Raw genomic sequence first — 20,771 nt, 5'->3', positions numbered from 1 at the left:
TACATGTTCGGTCGTGTGTAGGCACGAGCGGGCCGAATTCCAGCAAACATTTGCCCGCCGGGCCTTTTCCCAGCAGACAAATATTCCTGGACGTGTTTTAAAACCGTCCGCTGGAATCCTGCCCGCTCGGACATGTACGGTCGTCAGTACAGACCTACCGTACATGTCCGAGCGCCCGCCGTCCCTCGCATGCGTCGAATGACTTTGACGCATGCGTGGAAGCCTTTAAATGGCAGGCCCGCCCACGTCGCCGCGTCATCGTCGCGGTGACGACGCGGACACGCCCCGCGTATTGTTTACGCGCGGACTTCTGTACGATGGTTAGTACAACCATCGTACAGAAGCCCTCTGGCAGGCATGTACGGTGAAAACGGTCCGACGGACCGGTTTCATCGTACATGTTTGCTCGTGTGTACCGGGCCTTATACTGTGGATCACCTCATATTATGATAAACATAACATAACATATGATAAACATGTCCAAGCTAGATATGTAAATAACCTGTCACTCAAAGCAAGGAGAGAGGAAAGGACTTTTTATTTAGACAGGTTTTATCTGGAATTCTGTTAATTTTCACTGAACAATAAAAGAGGATTGCTCAGAGCTGGATTAACTCTGTGTGGCAAGACTGGGCACAGATGATAGGAAATCTTATACTCTACATTGTGACATAAAAAAATAAATGTGGGTTTACATCCACTTTAAGGCTTCGGTGTATGTTATGTGCTTTTTCAATGATTGCACTTATTACGTTCTGAGAAATGTTTGACATTTCTTTTCTTTCTGTATTTTTGTAGAATTTTTTTTATTTTTATAAAAAATACAATTTATAAAAAAAAAAAAAAAAAAGAAGCTGTAACTGCCGTTAGCCATGGTGCACTTGAACAGTTTTAAATTCAAGAATGGCACTTTCTTGTTTCTCCCTAGGACTTGATTAGTCCAGAAGAACCAGAGCTGCCATCAAAGCAGGAAGTGGAGATTGAGGACTTTGAACGGACCCCAAGTGGGCGAGTAAGGAGGCGGTCAGCTCAGGTCGCAGTCTTCCATCTACAAGAGATCGCAGAGGATGAGCTGACAAAGGAGGGAAGTCGTAGGAGGATGAAGGAGGACCTTGTACCGGACAGTAAGAGGGTGAGTTGGAACTCGTCCCTTTGCCCAATGCGATCTGCACACCAATGTATTTATTAGTGATGTGGGCATGGTTAATGGCTCGCTTCGTGCAAAAACCATATGAAGCGCTACCCCTGTAGAAGCCGCTGGATAGGATGGGTACTCTGATCTTTGCCTCAACCTTTTCAATAACCTCACCCACTCTAACACACCAAGTTGGTTGTACAAGCATAAAATTTAACAGAAAATCACTGAAAGTAATATTTTGTACCCAATAGTGGTGCTATATCTAAGAAAACGGGCACCAAACCAGGTAGTAAAGGCAAACCTAATATATTGTCACCCAATATTGTTGGTAAGTAGGCAAGCATAAAACGGACTAACAATGGTAGTAACACAATTTAGCATACAAGTGATTAACGGTATGGACTAGGCATAGGATGACATTTGGGACCAGATTCTCAAAGGGCTTACGACGGCGCAGCGCCATGTACGCCGTCGTAAGTCCTAATCTTGCCCGTTGTATCTATGCAACTGATTTTTAGAATCAGTTACGCATAGATATCCATTAGATCCGACAGGCGTAAGTCTCTTACGCCGTCGGATCTTAACTGCAATTTTTTTTTGGCCCGCTAGGTGGCGCTTCAGTCGATTTCCCCGTCGAGTATGCAAATTAGCTAGATACGCGAATTCCCGAATGTACTCGTGGCTTTTCCGGCGTAAAGTTGCCCCTGGGTCTATGAGGCACAACCAATGTTCCCGAGTCGAAATTTGAAAAGTTACGTCGTTTGCGTAAGTCGTCCGTGAATGGGGCTGGACGCCATTTACGTTCGCGTCGAAACCAATGACGTCCTTGCGACGTCATTTGGAGCAATGCACCCTGGGATATTTTACGGACGGCGCATTCGCAGTTCGTTCGGCGCGGGAACGCGCTTCATTTAAATGCTACACGCCCCCTACCCGCCGAATTTGAATTCCGCCGGGTGATTTACATTACGCCGCCGCAACTTTACACGCAAGTGCTTTGTGAATAAAGCACTTGCCTGAAAAAACTTGCGGCGGCGTAACGTAAATCAGATACGTTGCGCCCGCCCATTTTTACGCCGATCTACGAGAATCTGGGCCTTGGTGTCCAGATTAGCATAAACAGTTGCAAGACCACCTCAAGTGCAGTAGTAAAGTTTCATCTACCGAGTGCTGGGACTATACTGCAAGAGTGCGTTTATGGCTGCGATGCTAGTCCTAGACCGACTGGGTTTGCACCGTCCAAAAGAAAAGGAGGATGGTAGAGGAAGGGGCAGAGGAACAAAGGGGATTTGCAGAATTAATATTATGGGGGGGCAGTACTTTGAGATGTTCTTCTGCTGGCTAACATTGGGGCCCTTTAAGAGCATTAGTGCACTTAATGACAGCCCCAGTTAAACTGCATGCAGTATAGGTACGGTATAGTCTTGGCACAGGTACAAAGTAGATGTGGGTGTTCAGATGCAGTAAAGGTTTAGTATATTGTAGTATAGGGTTAGTATGGGTGCAGTCTAGGTTTGGAATAAGTACGTTCTAGAGTGCAGTATGGGTGCAGAGTGGATTGAGTATAGTTGGTGTCCAGCTCTCAGTGGCTCAATCCCTGCTAGCAGTATCAGCAATGGGTGAATAGCCCTCTCACTAGTCACCGAGATGTTGCAGGGACCTCTCGCTGTAAGAAGGGGGGCCCTCCTCAGTATCTCCTCAAAGGCTTCCAATGATCAGCAATGGGAAGTAGAGGGTGAGAGCACGCTCCAGTCTCCCATAGCCAGCGGTGCAGGTGCTGTGGGCGGGGCTGTGTTGCCATCAAGTATCTTCAGTCTCGGGCTTGGATCATCGCTGGCGTGGTCTCCCACTGGTAGGCGAATATCCAGACAGAGGTGCTTTCTCTCTAACATCTCTTCACTCCTACTGCACAGTGTGCACTATGGTGTAAGGAGTCAATTGGCCCCATTATATGGCTGCCATCACAAACTTCAACTCTCTTCAGCTCTCCCCCTGCTGGCCTGAGTAGAATGGTGCAGCATCAGTATCTCAGTAGAGGGAGAGAAGAATAAAAGCCAATGTCTTCTCCATATTGCTGTAGCCCAGCACCTGGCTACATATATATTTTCAGTTATGGGATCGATACTAGCAGGCTGTGTACCTATTGGATCCTTGTGTCTTTCGGGGACTTGTGAGAAGCTTTCCATACTGGAGCTCCCAACTCCACCCATGGTAAATGTTCTGTTGTGAAAGCTTAAAGTGTTACTAAACCCAGAACCTGCATTCACTATATCTGGTCTCCTACAGTACACAGAACATGGAAATGCAATAGTTTTAGTAAATATAAACTGCTAAATACCTTTTATTATTAGCAGTAGGCTGCAGAACCCCTGACCCTCTGTCTGGGCCGTGCTGATTGGCCCTGTGCTGATCACATGCACTCTCCCAAGATTAAAAAAAAGCAACACACACCAAACTGAGCATGTGCAGCTTGTCCCCTAATTCTCTGTACAATTAGGAGATATATTGGGGGCAGTGAAAAAGGGGAGGGACAGGGAAGACAGGATCAGCCTTTTTACACAATACAGAGGAATAACCCCTTAGTTTCCACAGCGAGTATAACAAGCATGCTTTACTTTGTAGACGGACTGGTTTTACTGTTGTGGGTTTAGTAACACTCTAACTGCAGGCAAACAGTCAAACGCACAGACAGGGCCACCATCAGGGGGGTACAGGCAGTACACCTGTAAGGGGCTCGGATGGCAACCCCCCCCCCCCTTTTTTTTTTTAGGGGTCCGGAGATCCCCAGGGCCCCGGATGACAATCCCCCTTTTTTTTATAAAAAAAAATATTTTTTTTATATATTTTTTTTATTTCTTTTTTTTTTATATATGGGGCCCATGCCTGAAGCTGTGTAAGGGGCCCCATAATTCATGATGGCGGCCTTGCACACAGATGAAATCTGTCACACAGCTCTTCTGCAGTACAGCTAGGTCTTGTCCTTCCCCCCCAGCCTGTGACCGGGCAGTGAAGGAGAAGCAGCAGACTGACGAGGTTATCTCTCCGTCACTCTGCTGTCTGCTCCTATCAGCATATTCTGGGCATTTTTAATAGAGAGGATGTTGCCACACATATATTGCTGAAATTGCTGATCTGATTTACATTTGTCCTGGGTGGACGGCTCTTTAACCTCCTACAACATTCAGACATGTAAGCGTTATATTATATCTATAGATGCCTGTAAAAAGACCCCTTTCTGTATGGAAGAGGCATGACGGCTAACCCGTGTCTTCTATGACAGCTGAACTACCTCCGTCCCGGCCTGCCGACCTTTAACCCCAAACTTCTGGATACTTGGAAGACCAATGTTAAAGAAAACGGCTTCATCTGCTGCCCTAATAGTGTGAGTCACTGTGTATAAGTATTCCTAATATCCTTAAAAATATGGTGTATCGCAGTATGCAATAGTTAAAGAGTAACTCCAACCAAAAGAATTGTTTTGTTTTTGGTTGTGAGGGGGGAGGGGAGAATTAGAACTTCTCTGTTCTTTTCACTGTCTGGGTCCTCACGAGGGGAATTTCCTAATAAAGCCGCCCGCACAACATGACTCTAATTTAGAAAATCAGCCAAAATTCGAGTCGTAGGTGGCCCTATCGGCACCACGCTTGAGAAGCCTCAAAATGTGAAAAATCAAAGGAGTCAGGTGGTACATTGGCAACTGAACAGTGACTTCAGCCAGTCAGATGCAGTCGCTGTTCAGGTATAAAGACAACTACTGGTGCTGCATCTGTCTGAATACAACAAATCGCAGGAGAAATTTCTCCATCCACGCTGCTTAGCATGGATGGAGGGATCTATTAGATTTCTCTCATTCAGCCCGTGGCTTGATTGTGGGAAATATTTACGTGTATGGCTAGCTTAAAAAATGTTGTCACCTGGACTGAAGTGAGGAACATTTTCCAATTGGAACATTGACATTTTTTTTCTTGCTGTGTGTCCTTCTTGGAGATTTCCCCTCACTTCCTACGCTGGTGACACATTTGTCACTTGGGCAGGAAGTGAAGGGGCGGTAAATGCTGGCAGAAGTTCTAACCAGTGGCGTCACTAGGGTTGGCGTCACCCGGTACTAAGCAGGCTAGTGCGTCGGTGTGGCTCTTCCCCTTAACCTGCCACAGCGGATGGAGCCCGGGATGGGATTGGGGGGGGTGAACTGAGTCGGGATGGGATCAGGGTGGTGGATAGGGCCGCAATGGGATCGGGGGAATGGATGGAGCCGGAATTGGATTGGGGGATGGATGGAGCCAGGATGGGAACAGGACCGCTCACTGCTGCTCTCTCTCCTTGCGCACGGTGACTGGTCTTGTCTCCGCCCCCTTCTGTAGTTTTCTACAGGCAGAGTGTAGTGGGTGCAGTTGCTGTGCCCCTCCCACAGCTCTGCTTCTTGCTCAGGCTATGTACAGCACCAGAGATGATGTCATGCCGCGGCTACCTTTTTAAGGGGATATAAGGCTTTGCAAAGGCATTTAGTACACACAAAGTCAATTAATATCTTTTATGGCTATTAAATAAACTTAATATACCGTATAAACTCGAGTATAAGCCGACCCGAATATAAGCCGAGGCACCTAATTTTACCACAATGGGAAAACATATTGACTCGAGTATAAGCCTAAGGTGGGAAAATGCAGCAGCTACTGGGTAAACAATGCCCAGTTGCAGCCTCACTGTGCCCAGTTGCAGCCTCACTGTGCCCAGTTGCAGCCTCACTGTGCCCAGTTGCAGCCTCACTGTGCCCAGTTGCAGTCTCACTGTGCCCAGTTGCAACCTTACTGTGCCCAGTTGCAGTCTCACTGTGCCCAGTTGCAGCCTCACTGTGCTCAGTTGCAGTCTCTCATTGTGCCCATTTGCAGTCTCTCACTGTGCCCATTTGCAGCCGTACCTTTCATTACTAAAACAGCGTGTGTCTCCCGCTGTGTAATGCAGTCTGTTCGGCTGTCCATTGAAACAAAGCCACGCCTCCTCCTTGTCCGTCCATGATAGAGGAACACTGATACGATGCTGGGAAACTGTATCAATGTTGCACCTATCACAGACGAGGAGGAGGCGGGGCTTTCTTACAATGGACGGCCGAACAGACTGCATTACACAGCGGGAGACGCACGCTGTTTTAGTAATGAAAGGTACGATTCACTCGAGTATAGGCCGAGGGGGAGTTTTTCAGCCTAAAAAATGGGCTGAAAAACTTGGCTTATACTCGAGTATATACAATATTTAAATAAAATACCTTCAGCCCCTCTCCTGAGTTCTTCACTGTGCAGCCCATCCAGGTACTGCACAGACTTACCGCACATGTGTTTTGCTTGCGTCTATCTAGCAAGGTTACTTGGTTTTAAAGGCAAGGGGCCAGATTCTCAAAGGCGTTACGACGGCGCAACGCCATTTGCACCGTCGTAAGTCCTAATCTGGTCCGGCGTATCTATGCGACTGATTCTTAGAATCAGTTACGCATAGATACCCATTCGATCTGACAGGCGTAAGGCTCTTACGCTGTCAGATCTTAAATGCAATTTTTTTTTCCCGCCGCTAGGTGTTGCATCGTCGTTTTCCCCGTCGTCTATGCAAATTGGCTAGTTACGCGAGATTCCCGAACGTACGCGCGGACGACGCAGTGATTTTACGACGTTTCCGTAAGCGTAAACTTGCCCCTGCTATAATGAGGGTCAAATTTACGTTTGTCCGTTGTATGCCATGTTAAGTATGGCGTCGGGTCAGCGACGGCTTTTTCCGTAGTTTACGTCGTTTTCGTAAGTCGTTTGCGAATACGACTTTACGTCAATGACGCTCACGTCGGCGTCATTGACGTTTTCGTGAGCTGGAGCATGCGCACTGGGCTATTTTTCCGCCGGGCGCATGCGCAGTTCGATCGGCGCGGGGGCGCGCTTAATTTAAATTGCCTGACGAAGAGGTCCTGCGTGGCCTCGAAACGTTGCTCTTTTTGACATAATAGATATGCATTAAATCTTTGGACGTTATGATTCCTGGTGTGCTGGCGAGTATATATATATATAATTTAAATAGAGGCCGCCCCCTTACGCCGGGCCAATTACACTACGCCGACGCAAATTACGGAGCAAGTGCTTGAAAAATACGGCACTTGCTCCAGTAATTTGCGGCGGCGTAGTGTAAATAGCTTACGCTACGCCGCCGCGGATTCTACAAGAATCTGGCCCAAGGACTTTAACTGAACAAAAATGCTGTACTTTACAAAAGTTACAATATTAGGAGTACAGTACAAGCTACAAAACACACCACAGAAAAACAGGTCTGCCTCAGTTGAATTATAGCGCAGATCCCGGACGAGCCCCCATTTGTTTTGCTTGCGTTTATCTAGCATCGTGCAAGCTCAGTCTTTCCTACGGCAGGGGGCCGCCGAGCATGAAATCAAGCAAAAGGAAAGAATGGGGCGAGCAGAGTTCCTGTGAAGCAGGAGCTGGACAAAGCTGGGGCAGTTTTCTGAATAAGCTGTTGGCGCTGGGCAGTTAGGGGAGCTGGGGTGACTGTAAGTATTTTGGTAGGTGGTTACCACTCAGGGGTTGTAGGAAACAATATTAACATTTAACCATTAAAGCGGGAGTTCACCCATTTAAAAAAAAAAAAAAAATCTCCCCTTAGCTTCCTGCTCGTTCGGTCTAGGGGAATCGGCTATTTATATTAAAATATGTGCAGTACTTACCCGTTTTCGAGCTGCATCTTCTTCCGTCGCTTCCGGGTATGGGTCTTCGGGAGCGGGCGTTCCTTCTTGATTGACATTCTTCCGAGAGGCTTCCGACGGTCGCATCCATCGCGTCACTCGTAGCCGAAAGAAGCCGAACGTCGGTGCGGCTCTATACTGCGCCTGCGCACCGACGTTCGGCTTCTTTCGGAAAATCGTGACGCGATGGATGCGACCGTCGGAAGCCTCTCGGAAACCTGTCAATCAAGAAGGAACGCCCATTCCCGAAGCCCATACCCGGAAGCGACGGAGAGGATGCGTCTCGTAAACGGGTAAGTACTGCACATATTTTAAAATAAATAGCCGATTCCCCTAGTAAAAACGAGCAGGAATCTAAGGGGGAAAAGTGCCCTCTAAGGGTGAACCCCCGCTTTAACCATATTCTTCTAAAACATGAACATTAGAAGTGTAAAGTCTCAGTGTTTAACATTCGTTTTCTCTTGTCACCAGTGTTGTGAAGCAATATATTCCAGTGTGTCCGGGCTAAAGGCTCATCTTGCCAACTGCAACAAGGTATACAGCATCCATTACAGTGATTTACCATTGTCCTCGTTATTGGTGGATGTAGTCAGCAAAAGGCCCCTGGTTATTTTACATAAATAACAAAAAAATTATATATATGTGTATGTATATGTGTGTGTGTGTGTGTGTGTATATATATATTATTTTTTTTTATTTTTTATTATTAACCACTTAAAGACCGGACCAATATGCTGCTAAATGACCCAAGGGGTTTTTACAATTCGGCACTGCGTCGCTTTAACAGACAATTGCGCGGTCGTGCGACGTGGCTCCCAAACAAAATTGGTGTCCTTTTTTCCCCACAAATAGAGCTTTCTTTTGGTGGTATTTGATCACCTCTGCGGTTTTTATTTTTTGCGCTATAAACAAAAATAGAGCGACAATTTTGAAAAAAATTCAATATTTTTTACTTTTTGCTGTAATAAATATCCCCCAAAAACATATATAAAAAAAAAATTTCCTCCGTTTAGGCCGATACGTATTCTTCTACCTATTTTTGGTAAAAAAAATCGCAATAAGCGTTTATCCAATGGGTTTGCGCAAAATGTATAGCGTTTACAAAATAGGGGATAGTTTTATTATTTTTTTATTTTTTTACTACTAATGGCGGCGATTTTTTTCATGACTGCGACATTATGGCAGACACTTTGCACAATTTTGACACATTTTTGGGACCATTGTCATTTTCACAGCAAAAAATGCATGTGAAAATGACAGTTGCAGTTTGGGAGTTAACCACAGGGGGCGCTGTAGGAGTTAGGGTTCACCTAGTGTGTGTTTACAACTGTAGGGGGGTGTGGCTGTAGGTCTGAGGTCATCGATCGAGTCTCCCTATAAAAGGGATCACTCGATCGATGCAGCCGCCACAGTGAAGCACGGGGAAGCCGTGTTTACATACGGCTCTCCCCGTTCTTCAGCTCCGGGGAGCGATCGCGAGGGGGCGGCTAGAAACGAATAGCCGCGCCCCCGTCCCGGATCGCTCCTGAAGCCACGGGAACCGCCGCATGTACGTGGGGGGTGTCCCGATCGGACCCCCGACCCACGTCTAGGCAGGGACGTACAGGTACGCCAATGTGCCTGTCCGTGCCATTCTGCCGACGTAAATGTAGATGCGGCGGTCCGGAAGTGGTTAAACATAACTGGAAGCTCATTGTGCCTTTTAAACTGATGTTCATGTTTAAAGTGGTTTTAAACCACAGACATGAAATATGAACAAAGCATATCCTTCTATAGTGTGCACTTGTCTCAGTCCAAAGCTCTAAGTGTCATTTCTGTCTGCTGCCCTGTTCAGGCAGAGGTGCTTAGTGGCTGGCTTGGTAATAGTCCCCCCCCCCCCCCCTGTTGTCTGGTGGGAACCGCTTGAACTCTGCCTTAGTACTGTTCATGTGATAAGGAGCTTGTGATCAGGAATTTGCCTGGTAAATTATAACATTTCAAGGTTTTTTCATTATGTCAGAAAGTATTTGTTGTTATAAATGTAATTAAAGTGGTTGTAAAGGCTGACGTTTTTTCCTTAACGCGTTAAGGTAAAAAAAAACTTCTATTTCTATTATACTCCCCCCAGATAACTTATCTGAGCCCAATCTCGATCCAGCGCTGAGCTTGAGAGCAGCGGTGCAGCTCTCTCTCTGTCCCCTCTCTCCCTCTCTCATTCCCTCCTCACTGGAGGGCTCCTGCTGCTGTCAGTCAAATCCAGTGACAAGGGAGCGCGGGCGTCAGGGGGCAAGGCCAAGCCAAGCTCTGTGCGTCAATGGACACACACAGCGCGGCCCAGGATCGAGCTGCTCCCTAAAATGACACACAGAGAAGAAAAGAAGCCCAGAGCACTAGCGGGGGGACCCAGAAGAGGAGGATCGGAGTTGCTCTGTGCAAAACCATTACACAGAGCAGGCAAGTATGATATGTTTGTAATTAAAGGAGAAGTACATACAAAGTTTGTGATCCTATGGATCACAGGAGTGCAGTTCGTACTTCACTCTTGTGACCCGTTTTCAGCCGACAGCGGTCTGAAAACTGCTGTCGGCTGACGTCACAGAACCGGTCCGGACTCGGGAAAGATCACGACCATATGGTACACGGCTCAGCCTCTCAGCGAGCTGCTGGGAGACTGAGCTGGCTCCTCCCGCCCCCCTCCACAGCCCAGCGCTGGAGGGGGATCAGAGCAGAGAGCCGGTGAAAGTCACAGGTTGGGAGTGTTTAATGGCTCGGTTTTCAGTCTTAGAGCTGGCAGGGAACAGATGCAGCATCCACCTAGGTAAGTACAATTACCAAAAAAAAACATTCCCATACTTCTCTTGTCAAAAATAAATTAAATAACTTTAAGTCACTTTAAGTGTTGGAGTACTGACCCACTTTTAAAATTGCTAGTTCCAGGGCTGTCATTGGCGATCCCACTAAGCAACGAAACCAGGGAATGAGCATGACAACCAGGAAATTGACGATTTCTAAAAAAACAATTCAGCAGAAGTCTAACTCTAACGTCAAGCTTTGTATGTTTGCAATTGTTAATCTTTGTGAGTTTGGCCTCCAGCTGCTTTGTGTCTTGCAGGGTGAGTACTTGGTGGGCAAATACAGATGTCTCCTGTGCCAGAAGGAGTTCAGTTCTGAGAGTGGAGTGAAGTACCACATCGTAAAGACACACTCGCAGGTGAGGAGAATTTTTTTTTATCCAACTGACCGTTCTATAGGTATAGATAACCTACCACTCTAGTAGTAAAAGGCCGCTTGAAACACCTAAGCTATGTTGGGTGTGGCAAATCGCTTGGCACTCAGCTTGGGTGCTTCCACCAAACAGTGCCTCCTGCCCTTCAAACCTTTGTAGCAGGCCGAGAGCTAATACCAGCCCTTTTACCCCAAGCTTTATACACAGACAAGATGTTGGGATAGGAACCTGTAACGGTCAGGGGTTAACGCCGTTTAAGATATTCCATTCCACCAACCCACGACAGCTTATCGACACTCCACAATCCAGCAGATGAACATGGCCCATAGGATTCCCCAGAAAACGAGACACACAGCTCTGTTCTCTGGTTCAAAATAGATACTTTAATGGGAAAACTCAGGCTCTTATATACAGTCAGCAACCAAATATGAACAATGACTGAACTCCAACCACAACATGACACAAGGAGCCCAATACACATTTTTAGTCAGACTTTCTGGCACTGATATAATCCACATGAGCTAATTAGCTACAGCTGACAAGTCAGACATCAATTCTCCAGCTTTTCTCACTTGCTATACAATACACATTTATCATCAATAGAAATTCACCCAAAACAGTGTTAATTAGCATCACACAATGAAAAGGTCTTTAGAAGCCAGACTAAGGCTAGTTTAAATGACAGTAGCAGACTTAATTACCACCTTAACAGTCTATATTCCACATTGAATGAGTCACTCTCCTATTGACCTGTTGGGTTCAGAATCAACAACCTGTAATTAGTTATTTGCAGACATTCTTGAATATATTGTGGATTATCATTACTGCCCCATCTCATGTAATCCAAGATATCAGTTCTCAGTCATCCTATGCCCCTAGTGGACATAGGATGACCCTAGACACAAGAGTCATTGGTGAAGCTGAAACAGGAGTACCCCACACCCTTCAAGAGGGTCCCACGGGCCATACCGTTACAGAACCAAAGGAATGACTTTTTATTGAACAGAAATACAGGTTCTTATACACTTGAAAAGTAGGGCAGTCACCACATGAAACCAAATATTACCCAAATCATCACACAATGGTTAGATAACGAGGTAAAGTTGACACAAGGCTAATCCCATCATGTAGGAACCTCCAAGGGCATTAGGAAACAGACAGAAACAGTTTTCGGCCGACTAAATTTCGGTGCATCTCTAAACAATACATTGTTGCACTGTATTACTCAAAGATACGTGCAGCCAATCTGCAAGTGTTATTTTACGCTGCAGCAGCTGCATTTTGACAGCTATTCCTGCTATGTAATGCATGGCAGTTCTCGGCTGTCAGTTTGACAGTAGGCAATTGCCAATAATAGAAGCCAAATGGGGAGGCAACAGAAAGAGAGGAGCAGAACTTGAGGGATTGAACATAGGGGATACACCTTAGAATCATTGTTGAAGTTGAGTATAATATTAATATTTAACCCCCTTTACGCCCAAGTAGCCCATATGTTTGGTGGCAAAAAGCTGGGCTTTGGGGCCCACACGCCACACATATACATCAATGGGTGGGCGATGTTTATGTGTTGGGAGGCCGCTCTCAGCACAAAGACTAAGCCAGCTTAAAAACATCGGTAGGTGCTGGGACTGGCTTCCGATTATGTGACCACTGTGACAACAGTGGTCACATGATCATTGAGCCTTCCAACCCCCTTGGCATTAAGAATTTTTAAAAGGTATGCCAGGGTGTGCAGGAAAGGGGTTAAGCCATTCTGGGCAAGACTCTTCGGAGTGTATTACTCAAAGATACGTGCTGCCGATCTGCAAGTGTTATTTTACGCAGCAGCAGCTGCATTTTGACAGCCGCTTCTGCTATGTAAAGCTAGGCAATTCTCGGCTGTCATTTTGACAGTAGGTAATTGCCGATAATAGAGGAAAAAGGAAGAGAGGAGCTGAACGTACTGTAGGAGATACACCTTAGAATCATTGTTGAAGTTGAGTGTAGGTCATCAATATTTAAACCCTTTACGCCCCAGTAGCCCATATGTGTGGTGGCAGCAAAAATCTGGGCTTTGACGCCCACACGCTGCACATGCATTTCTGGGCGGGTAATGTAAGACCAAGCCTGCTCGAAAATAGCTCTCGTTCCAAAAAAAACATAGGTAGTCGGTGGGACCGGCTTCTGATCATGTGACCACTATGACAACCAATTACAGTGGTCCCATGATCATTGATCTTTACCACCCCCTGGGCATTAAGAACTTTTAAAGGGTACGCCAGGGGGGGCAGGAAGAGGTTAAGCCTTTTTGGGCAAGACTCTTTGGATGGTGGTACTGGGTACAGCAAGAAACATGTCTGCCACCTGTAGAGTAAGAAAAACGTCTAGCATAAACCTTCTGGAAGAAAAAATCAAACTACCCCCCTACCGAAAGGAAGAAATAACACTTCCTACAGATGTCTCACAGTTGTGTTGTCATAGTGCAGTGCCTAAATCTTTTTGTATTCCCAGAACTGGTTCCGGGTTTCTGCCGTCTCTTCAGTTGTTAAAAGGAAAATAAAGCAAAACTTCTCCTCTAATAAGTCAGCAATGGAAGTGACCGGCAAGAAGAAAAAGAGGAAGATAGAGGAGCAACTCTTGGTCGGTTCCACCCCTACTGCCACACCCCTGGACAAAGAGACTCTGCTTGCACTGAATACACACTCTAACACGGCAACAGGTAGCGTTATCGCCAATGCACATAATGTGGAGCCCCCAGAGAAAATTCAGAAAGTCGCCACATTTAAGAGAGGGAAATAACACAATGTGCCGCAGGGCGCCAATCCCAGAATCGAGTTTTGTAGCCTTCAGAAAATTGCGTTTTTCCGAGGCTTTGACACTGATGCACTTCTGCCACCTTGCACAGGACCAAATAAGATTGCTATAAATATCGCTCTACAGATTTATAACCTGGATAGAGAAATAAGAGGATGTAAATGATACTGTCAATATTATATTTTAAAGTGCGGGAAAGGATGCCGCAGTCCTTTCTGGATAAGCGGCAGTTGATGAGAAGTCACATGACATATTCTTTGAGGGTTCCATCAGAGGAACCCAAACTAGGGAGCGGAAAATCGCTTAGCACTGATGATTGGGACTGTTTGAAGGGCTCAGAAATTAGCACAATAATCGGGAGAACCATTGACTGGGTAGGAATAGTCTGCTCTATTACTAGACTTAGACAGTGTATGTGGACCTCCGCGACCATCCTGTCATGAAGCAAAACACCTGTGTTGTCAAGCTTTGATAGAAGCAGTCATGGCATGACTGGTATGTGTATATCTGAGGCAGTAAAGCTTATTCTCCTCACCCCAGTCTATCCTCCAGCTAGTATGTAGTGTCTATCCTCGAGCTAGTATGGGGTAAATAAGTCATGTAGTGTCTATCCCCCAGCTAGTATGGGGTAAATAAGTCATGTAGTGTCCATCCCCGAGCTAGCATGGGGTAAATAAGTCACTAGTGTCTATCCCCGAGCTAGTATGGGGTAAATAAGTCATGTAGTGTCCATCTCCGAGCTAGTATGGGGTAAATAAGTCACTAGTGTCTATCCCCGAGCTAGTATGGGGTAAATAAGTCACTAGTGTCTATCCCCGAGCTAGTATGGAGTAAATAAGTCACTAGTGTCTATCCCCCAGCTAGTATGGGGTAAATAAGTCACTAGTGTCTATCCCCGAGCTAGTATGGAGTAAATAAGTCACTAGTGTCTATCCCCCAGCTAGTATGGGGTAAATAAGTCACTAGTGTCTATCTCCCAGCTAGTGTGGAGTAGATATGTCACTAGTGTCTATCCCCCAGCTAGTATGGGGTAAATAAGTCATGTAGTGTCCATCCCCGAGCTAGCATGGGGTAAATAAGTCACTAGTGTCTATCCCCGAGCTAGTATGGGGTAAATAAGTCACTAGTGTCTATCCCTGAGCTAGTATGGGGTAAATAAGTCACTAGTGTCTATCCTTGTGCTAGTATGGGGTAAATAAGTCACTAGTGTCTATCCTTGTGCTAGTATGGGGTAAATAAGTCACTAGTGTCTATCCCCGAGCTAGTATGGAGTAAATAAGTCACTAGTGTCTATCCCCCAGCTAGTATGGGGTAAATAAGTCACTAGTGTCTATCCCCAAGCTAGTATGGGGTAAATAAGTCACTAGTGTCTATCTCCCAGCTAGTGTGGAGTAGATATGTCACTAGTGTCTATCCCCCAGCTAGTATGGGGTAAATAAGTCATGTAGTGTCCATCCCCGAGCTAGCATGGGGTAAATAAGTCACTAGTGTCTATCCCCGAGCTAGTATGGGGTAAATAAGTCACTAGTGTCGATCCCCGAGCTAGTATGGGGTAAATAAGTCACTAGTGTCGATCCCCGAGCTAGTATGGGGTAAATAAGTCACTAGTGTCGATCCCCGAGCTAGTATGGGGTAAATAAGTCACTAGTGTCGATCCCCGAGCTAGTATGGGGTAAATAAGTCACTAGTGTCGATCCCCGAGCTAGTATGGGGTAAATAAGTCACTAGTGTCTGTCCCCCAACTAGTATGGGGTAAATAAGTCTCTAGTGTCTATACCTGAGCTAGTATGGGGTAAATAAGTCTCTAGTGTCTATTCCTGAGCTAGTATGGGGTAAATAAGTCACTAGTGTCGATCCCCGAGCTAGTATGGGGTAAATAAGTCACTAGTCTCGATCCCCGAGCTAGTATGGGGTAAATAAGTCACTAGTCTCGATCCCCGAGCTAGTATGGGGTAAATAAGTCATGTAGTGGCTTTCTTCTATAAGAGAACCTGTGACAGCTGGACTTATGCATGAATCAGAATATAAAGTCTTAATATAGCAGCTGTACATACTTGCATATGAAAGATTTATTTCCCTCTGGCTAGGGGTATGTTTGGGTGGCTATTGTCTAGGTTGGTCGCGGCGAACCAGTGTTGGGTCTGCTAGCTTTAATGATGATACATTTAGGCTAGAAGGCACCTGGGTAAGATCAGAAAAGTTATCTGTCCACAGTGACCATATGGCGACTTTCTTTTGTTTTGAATTTGACTCTTTACCTTGATGTGCAACAGTCTGTTGACGTCTGACTATTGCTGCCCGACATCACACACTGTCTCCCAGCTTCTGGGTTTGCATAACAGCAATTGAAAAAAAAAACATAATTTTAATTTGTTCGGGCTGTATTATTTGATGCTGTTGTGCACACTCAGGAGTCAAGCGACAGCTCGTTAGAAGAATGCACATGCTCCACTTCTCTCATAAAGGACATCTCCTCGCTCTGTCTGCTTATCATACGCACACTGCAAACCCTTCCTGGCAGCTGGGACGGGGAAGTTGTACAGGTGAAGGAGGAGCTTTTGCCACATTTACCGTATTTATCGCGGTATAACGCGCTCCCGCGTATACCGCGCACCCCTAAAGTGACCCCCAATCCTGTGGAAAAAAAGTTTTGGTGTCTTGCGCGGCGTCCATCGGCGGCCTCGTCGGGTCCGGCGTCCTTCTGCGGCTTCGGGTGTCCTCTTCGGCGGGTCCGGCATCTTTCTGCTGGTTCGGGTGTCCTTCTGCGGCTTCGGGTGTCCTTCTGCGGTGGGTCCGGTGTCCTCTTCGGCGGGTCCGGCGTCCTTCTGCCGCGTCCTCGTGGCTTCCTCGCGTCCTCCCCGCTCGTTTCCCGCACCGAGTTTTGAATACTGCGCCAGCATATACCGAGCGCAGTACACTCGGGCAGGCTCGGCAAAACTGTCGCGCTCACGTCCTGTACATCCAGGACGTGACCGCGGAAGAAGCTGAGACTGGCCGACTATACCCGAGTGTATTGCGCTCGGTATATGTCGGCGCAGTATTCAAAACTTGGCGCGGGTATCGGCGTATATCGCGCACCCACGATTTTGCGCGATATACGCCGATAAATACGGTAAGTCAAGAAGTTACATCTCTGTTTTTTAATGCCATGTGGTTGCAGCACAGTGTGTTTTAAATGCCTTTTACTATTCATTCCTAAAAAAAAAAATGATATAATAATATATATAAATAATAATAAAATATGAATGTGCAGTCCAGTAGGCACCAGAGTAAAGTAGGCCACTGATCAAGGGGAACATGGTTCCTTTATGGTTTCCTGGGTCACTGGGGAAGCTTTTCAATTGGATGCTGGTGCCCCATGTGACGCTGTACCTCCCCACACAGGGACTGGATGAATTCCAGTGGTGGATTTCTTCATTCACCTCATTTAGCTGAAGGAAAAGAAACTAAAGCCGGCCATCGATGGTTTGAATCTCGAGATTTGATCCATCTATGGGCAAGCTGGTTGTACCCAAGTTGATCCCTCAATCAAATTGGATACAGCCAGCCTATTGGATGTTTTTTCATGCAACTACTGTCAGCAGCTATAGAATCATTGTGTTCTCCTGGCCGGCAGAACACAATAGCGCTGTGGGAGGGATTTCCCCATCAAAACAAAGTTGAATCATCTATGGGTTGCCTAACAGTGTATGGGCAGCTTTTCTCTTTCTCTCTCTCTCTCTCTTCTCTCTTTTTTTCTCTCTTCTCTGTCTCTTTTCTCTCTCTCTCTTTTTCTCTATTCTCTGTCTCTCTCCTCTCTCTCTCTCTCTCTCTCTCTCTCTCTCTCTCTCTCTCTCTCTCTCTCCCCACCCCTCTTTTTTTCTCTCTCTCTTCTCTCTCTCCACCCCTCTTTTCTCTCTCTCTCTCACTCTCTCTTTCTCTTCTTTCTCTCCACCCCTCTTTTCTCTTTCTCTCTCTCTTCTCTCTCTCCACCCCTCTTTTCTCCCTCTCTTTTTCTCCACCCCTCTTTTCTCTCTCTCTCTCTCTCTCTCTCTCTCTTTCTCCACCCCTCTTTTCTCTCTTTCTCTTCTCTCTCTCCACCCCTCTTTTCTCTCTTCTCTCTCTCTTTCTCCACCCCTCTTTTCTCTCTCTCTCTCACTCTCTCTTTCTCTTCTTTCTCTCCACCCCTCTTTTCTCTTTCTCTCTCTCTTCTCTCTCTCCACCCCTCTTTTCTCCCTCTCTTTTTCTCCACCCCTCTTTTTCTCTCTCTCTCTCTCTCTCTCTCTCTCTCTCTCTCTTTCTCCACCCCTCTTTTCTCTCTTTCTCTTCTCTCTCTCCACCCCTCTTTTCTCTCTTCTCTCTCTCTTTCTCCACCCCTCTTTTCTCTCTCTCTCTCTCTCTCTCTCTCTCTCTCTCTCTCTCTCTCTCTCTCTACTCTGTTATGCAGATATAGAGCACCACAGTGTGGGAGGTTGGAAGCACCATTTTATGGTACTTTAAGGTATTTTTATAGGACAATGAAGAGATAAAATATTATCAAACTTCAACTGGACTTCCAGTAACCCACATGTGGATACACTTTTACTAGTAATAATTTAGGATTGCATATTCTTTCTTGCATAAGCCCAACGTGACTGGTTCTCTTTAATAGCAATGGTGTTTTGCCTTTTGAGTCCTTGCTAGCGTAACTGTGCATAGATCGTGTGTAGGCATGGGCAGGTCTTGGTAATCAAAGTTCCACCCGCAAACAAGAGGGTCATGTGGTGCCTCATAGGCCATGCTGCATGTGCATTGTTAAGATGGCCATTGGGAGCATTGCCCTGTAGTAGCCCAGATCAGATGTCAGTTTTAGGTCAGTGGCACAGGCACTGCTAGCTGACCATTGACTAGCATGAGCAGTCCAACGGACCTTGTCTAATCGCGATCAGGCGAGTCCTGGTGACCGCTATTCCCAGGGCCGATCCTAGGGTCACAGGCGCCTGGGTGCAGAAATATTTCTGGTGCCCCCTCATGGGAGTCATCATTTTACTAACTCCTCCCCTTTACAAATGTTTCTATGGCAATGACTTAACCACAGAGATGCTCCCCCGCAAAGTCTTCATTCACCTGGGATCCTTACATGATCTCTTAACAATAAACAAAATACAGGAAGAGAAGCAAAGTACTTTATTGGGACCTGGAGGGGGGAATCTCTGATGGACACAGAGAGGGCTTCTGCTAGAGAGTCTGTTAGATGTTCGGCGCCCCCACCTCTGCAGGCGCCTGGGTGCAATGCACCCTGTGCACCCTGCCTAGGATCGGCTCTGGCTATTCCCTACATTTCTTGTTCGAGGAGTAAGGTTAATCCTCCCTAATGGGGGGACAGAGGCAACAAAAATTAGACTGGAGTTGGGCTTAAAAAAAAAAATAAGATGGAAACCCAATAGGGATTTTCTTTTTTAATAGACAAAGGGGGGGAATTCCATCCAACAGAAAGAGACACAATTAAGGTAAACATTTATACTGGTGAATACTGCACTTATTCTGCATTTCTCACTAAAAGCTTCTTGTGGAATTGCACTTTAAAACAGAAAGTAAATATAATGACAATATATCAGATTGCAGTACATACAGGGGTTTGCTAGCCACAAAAAAAAGGATGTAAATTCTTTATTCAGTGCAAATTAGATTTTTATGATATATTTAATTTATATATTCAATAAGCACTTATTAATTAGTCAGTAAGGGTCATTTACTAACTTAAAAGTGCTGAGTGGGCAGGCGCCAGGAGGTGGGCACAGTCCTGACCCAGAATACGGCGCTGTGTCCTGGCCGGTCCTTTTTGATGTTTGTAAATGAGCCTTGGTGAGTAGTCTGTTCTCAGGAGACAGCTGCACATAGTAAATAGGTTGATGTTATTGCACCTACTGAAAATAATTTACTCTGTTTCAAAAAAGGCGAGGTCAGCCATTTAACGAGAGAATGTGGAAGAAGCCATATTGTGACTGCAGGTTATTGGTCCAATAGGATTCAGCGATGACAAAAAATCCTTGTACAGTGCTGTGGAATATGGTGGTGGTATGTAAATAAAAAATATTGCCGATGTGGTGATAGACTCTCAGTGATGTCACCGGTCTCTAGTGAATGGATAGGCTGTATTCTCAGTGATGTCACTGGTCTCTAGTGAATGGATAGGCTGTATTCTCAGTGATGTCACTGGTCTCTAGTGAATTGATAGGCTGTATTCTCAGTGATGTCACTGGTCTCTAGTGAATTGATAGGCTGTATTTTCAGTGATGTCATTGGTCTCTAGTGAATTGATAGGCTGTATTATCATTGAGGTTACTGGTCTATAGTGAATTGATAGGCTGTATTCCCATTGAGGCCACTGATTTCTAGTGAATTGATAGGCTGTATTCCCATTGAGGTTACTGGTCTCTAGTGAATGGATAGGCTGCATTCCCATTGAGGTCACCAATTTCTAGTGAATTGATAGGCTGCATTCCCATTGAGGTCGCCAATTTCTAGTGAATTTATAGGGTGCATTCCTATTGAGGTCACTGGTCTCTAGTGAATGGATAGGCTGCATTCCTATTGAGGTCACTGGTCTCTAGTGAATGGATAGGCTGCATTCCCATTGAGGTCACTGGTCTCTAATGAATAGATAGGCTGCATTCTTAATGATTTTTTTTTTAAATAAATGAATATAAGCAGCTACCCAAAAATAATCAAAGGATTATAACATAGGAAATAGGTGGGGGATGGGTGCGCTAAGAATATATATTTATATAATAAGAAACTGTGCAAATATATAAATATGTGAAACACCTGTGAATAATGATAAATCTAACATTAAAGTCCATGTGCACTTGATTGAATATGAAATCAAGCCCAGATCCCCATAGTATTATACTTGGTAAGAACTGGGCTCAAGTGAATCAGTCCAG

At 45.7% G+C, this 20,771-nt stretch overlaps 1 protein-coding gene across 4 annotated transcripts in view; it reads left to right on the top strand.

The window, feature by feature from the left end:
* ZNF512B (zinc finger protein 512B) overlaps window positions 1-16,500 on the top strand; it is a 40,205-nt gene extending 23,705 nt beyond the window's left edge. Inside the window, exons 11-15 of one of the 4 annotated variants that reach the window (XM_040331848.1) lie at window positions 929-1,132; window positions 4,419-4,520; window positions 8,340-8,402; window positions 10,960-11,058; window positions 13,564-16,500. In XM_040331848.1, coding sequence (XP_040187782.1) covers window positions 929-1,132; window positions 4,419-4,520; window positions 8,340-8,402; window positions 10,960-11,058; window positions 13,564-13,851 — 756 coding nt within the window. In that variant the 3' untranslated portion in view covers window positions 13,852-16,500. Of the gene's footprint in view, window positions 1-928; window positions 1,133-4,418; window positions 4,521-8,339; window positions 8,403-10,941; window positions 11,059-13,563 lie in introns of all 4 variants that reach the window. The other 3 variants (XM_040331847.1, XM_040331850.1, XM_040331849.1) reach the window with 3 other exon arrangements.
* Window positions 16,501-20,771: the final 4,271 nt, after the last annotated feature.

This window comes from Rana temporaria, chromosome 12 (assembly GCF_905171775.1).
Source record: "Rana temporaria chromosome 12, aRanTem1.1, whole genome shotgun sequence".
Lineage (NCBI taxonomy): Eukaryota > Metazoa > Chordata > Amphibia > Anura > Ranidae > Rana > Rana temporaria.
The sequence above is the reverse complement of the archived record's forward strand: the minus strand, read 5'-3'. Positions and strand labels throughout refer to the sequence as shown.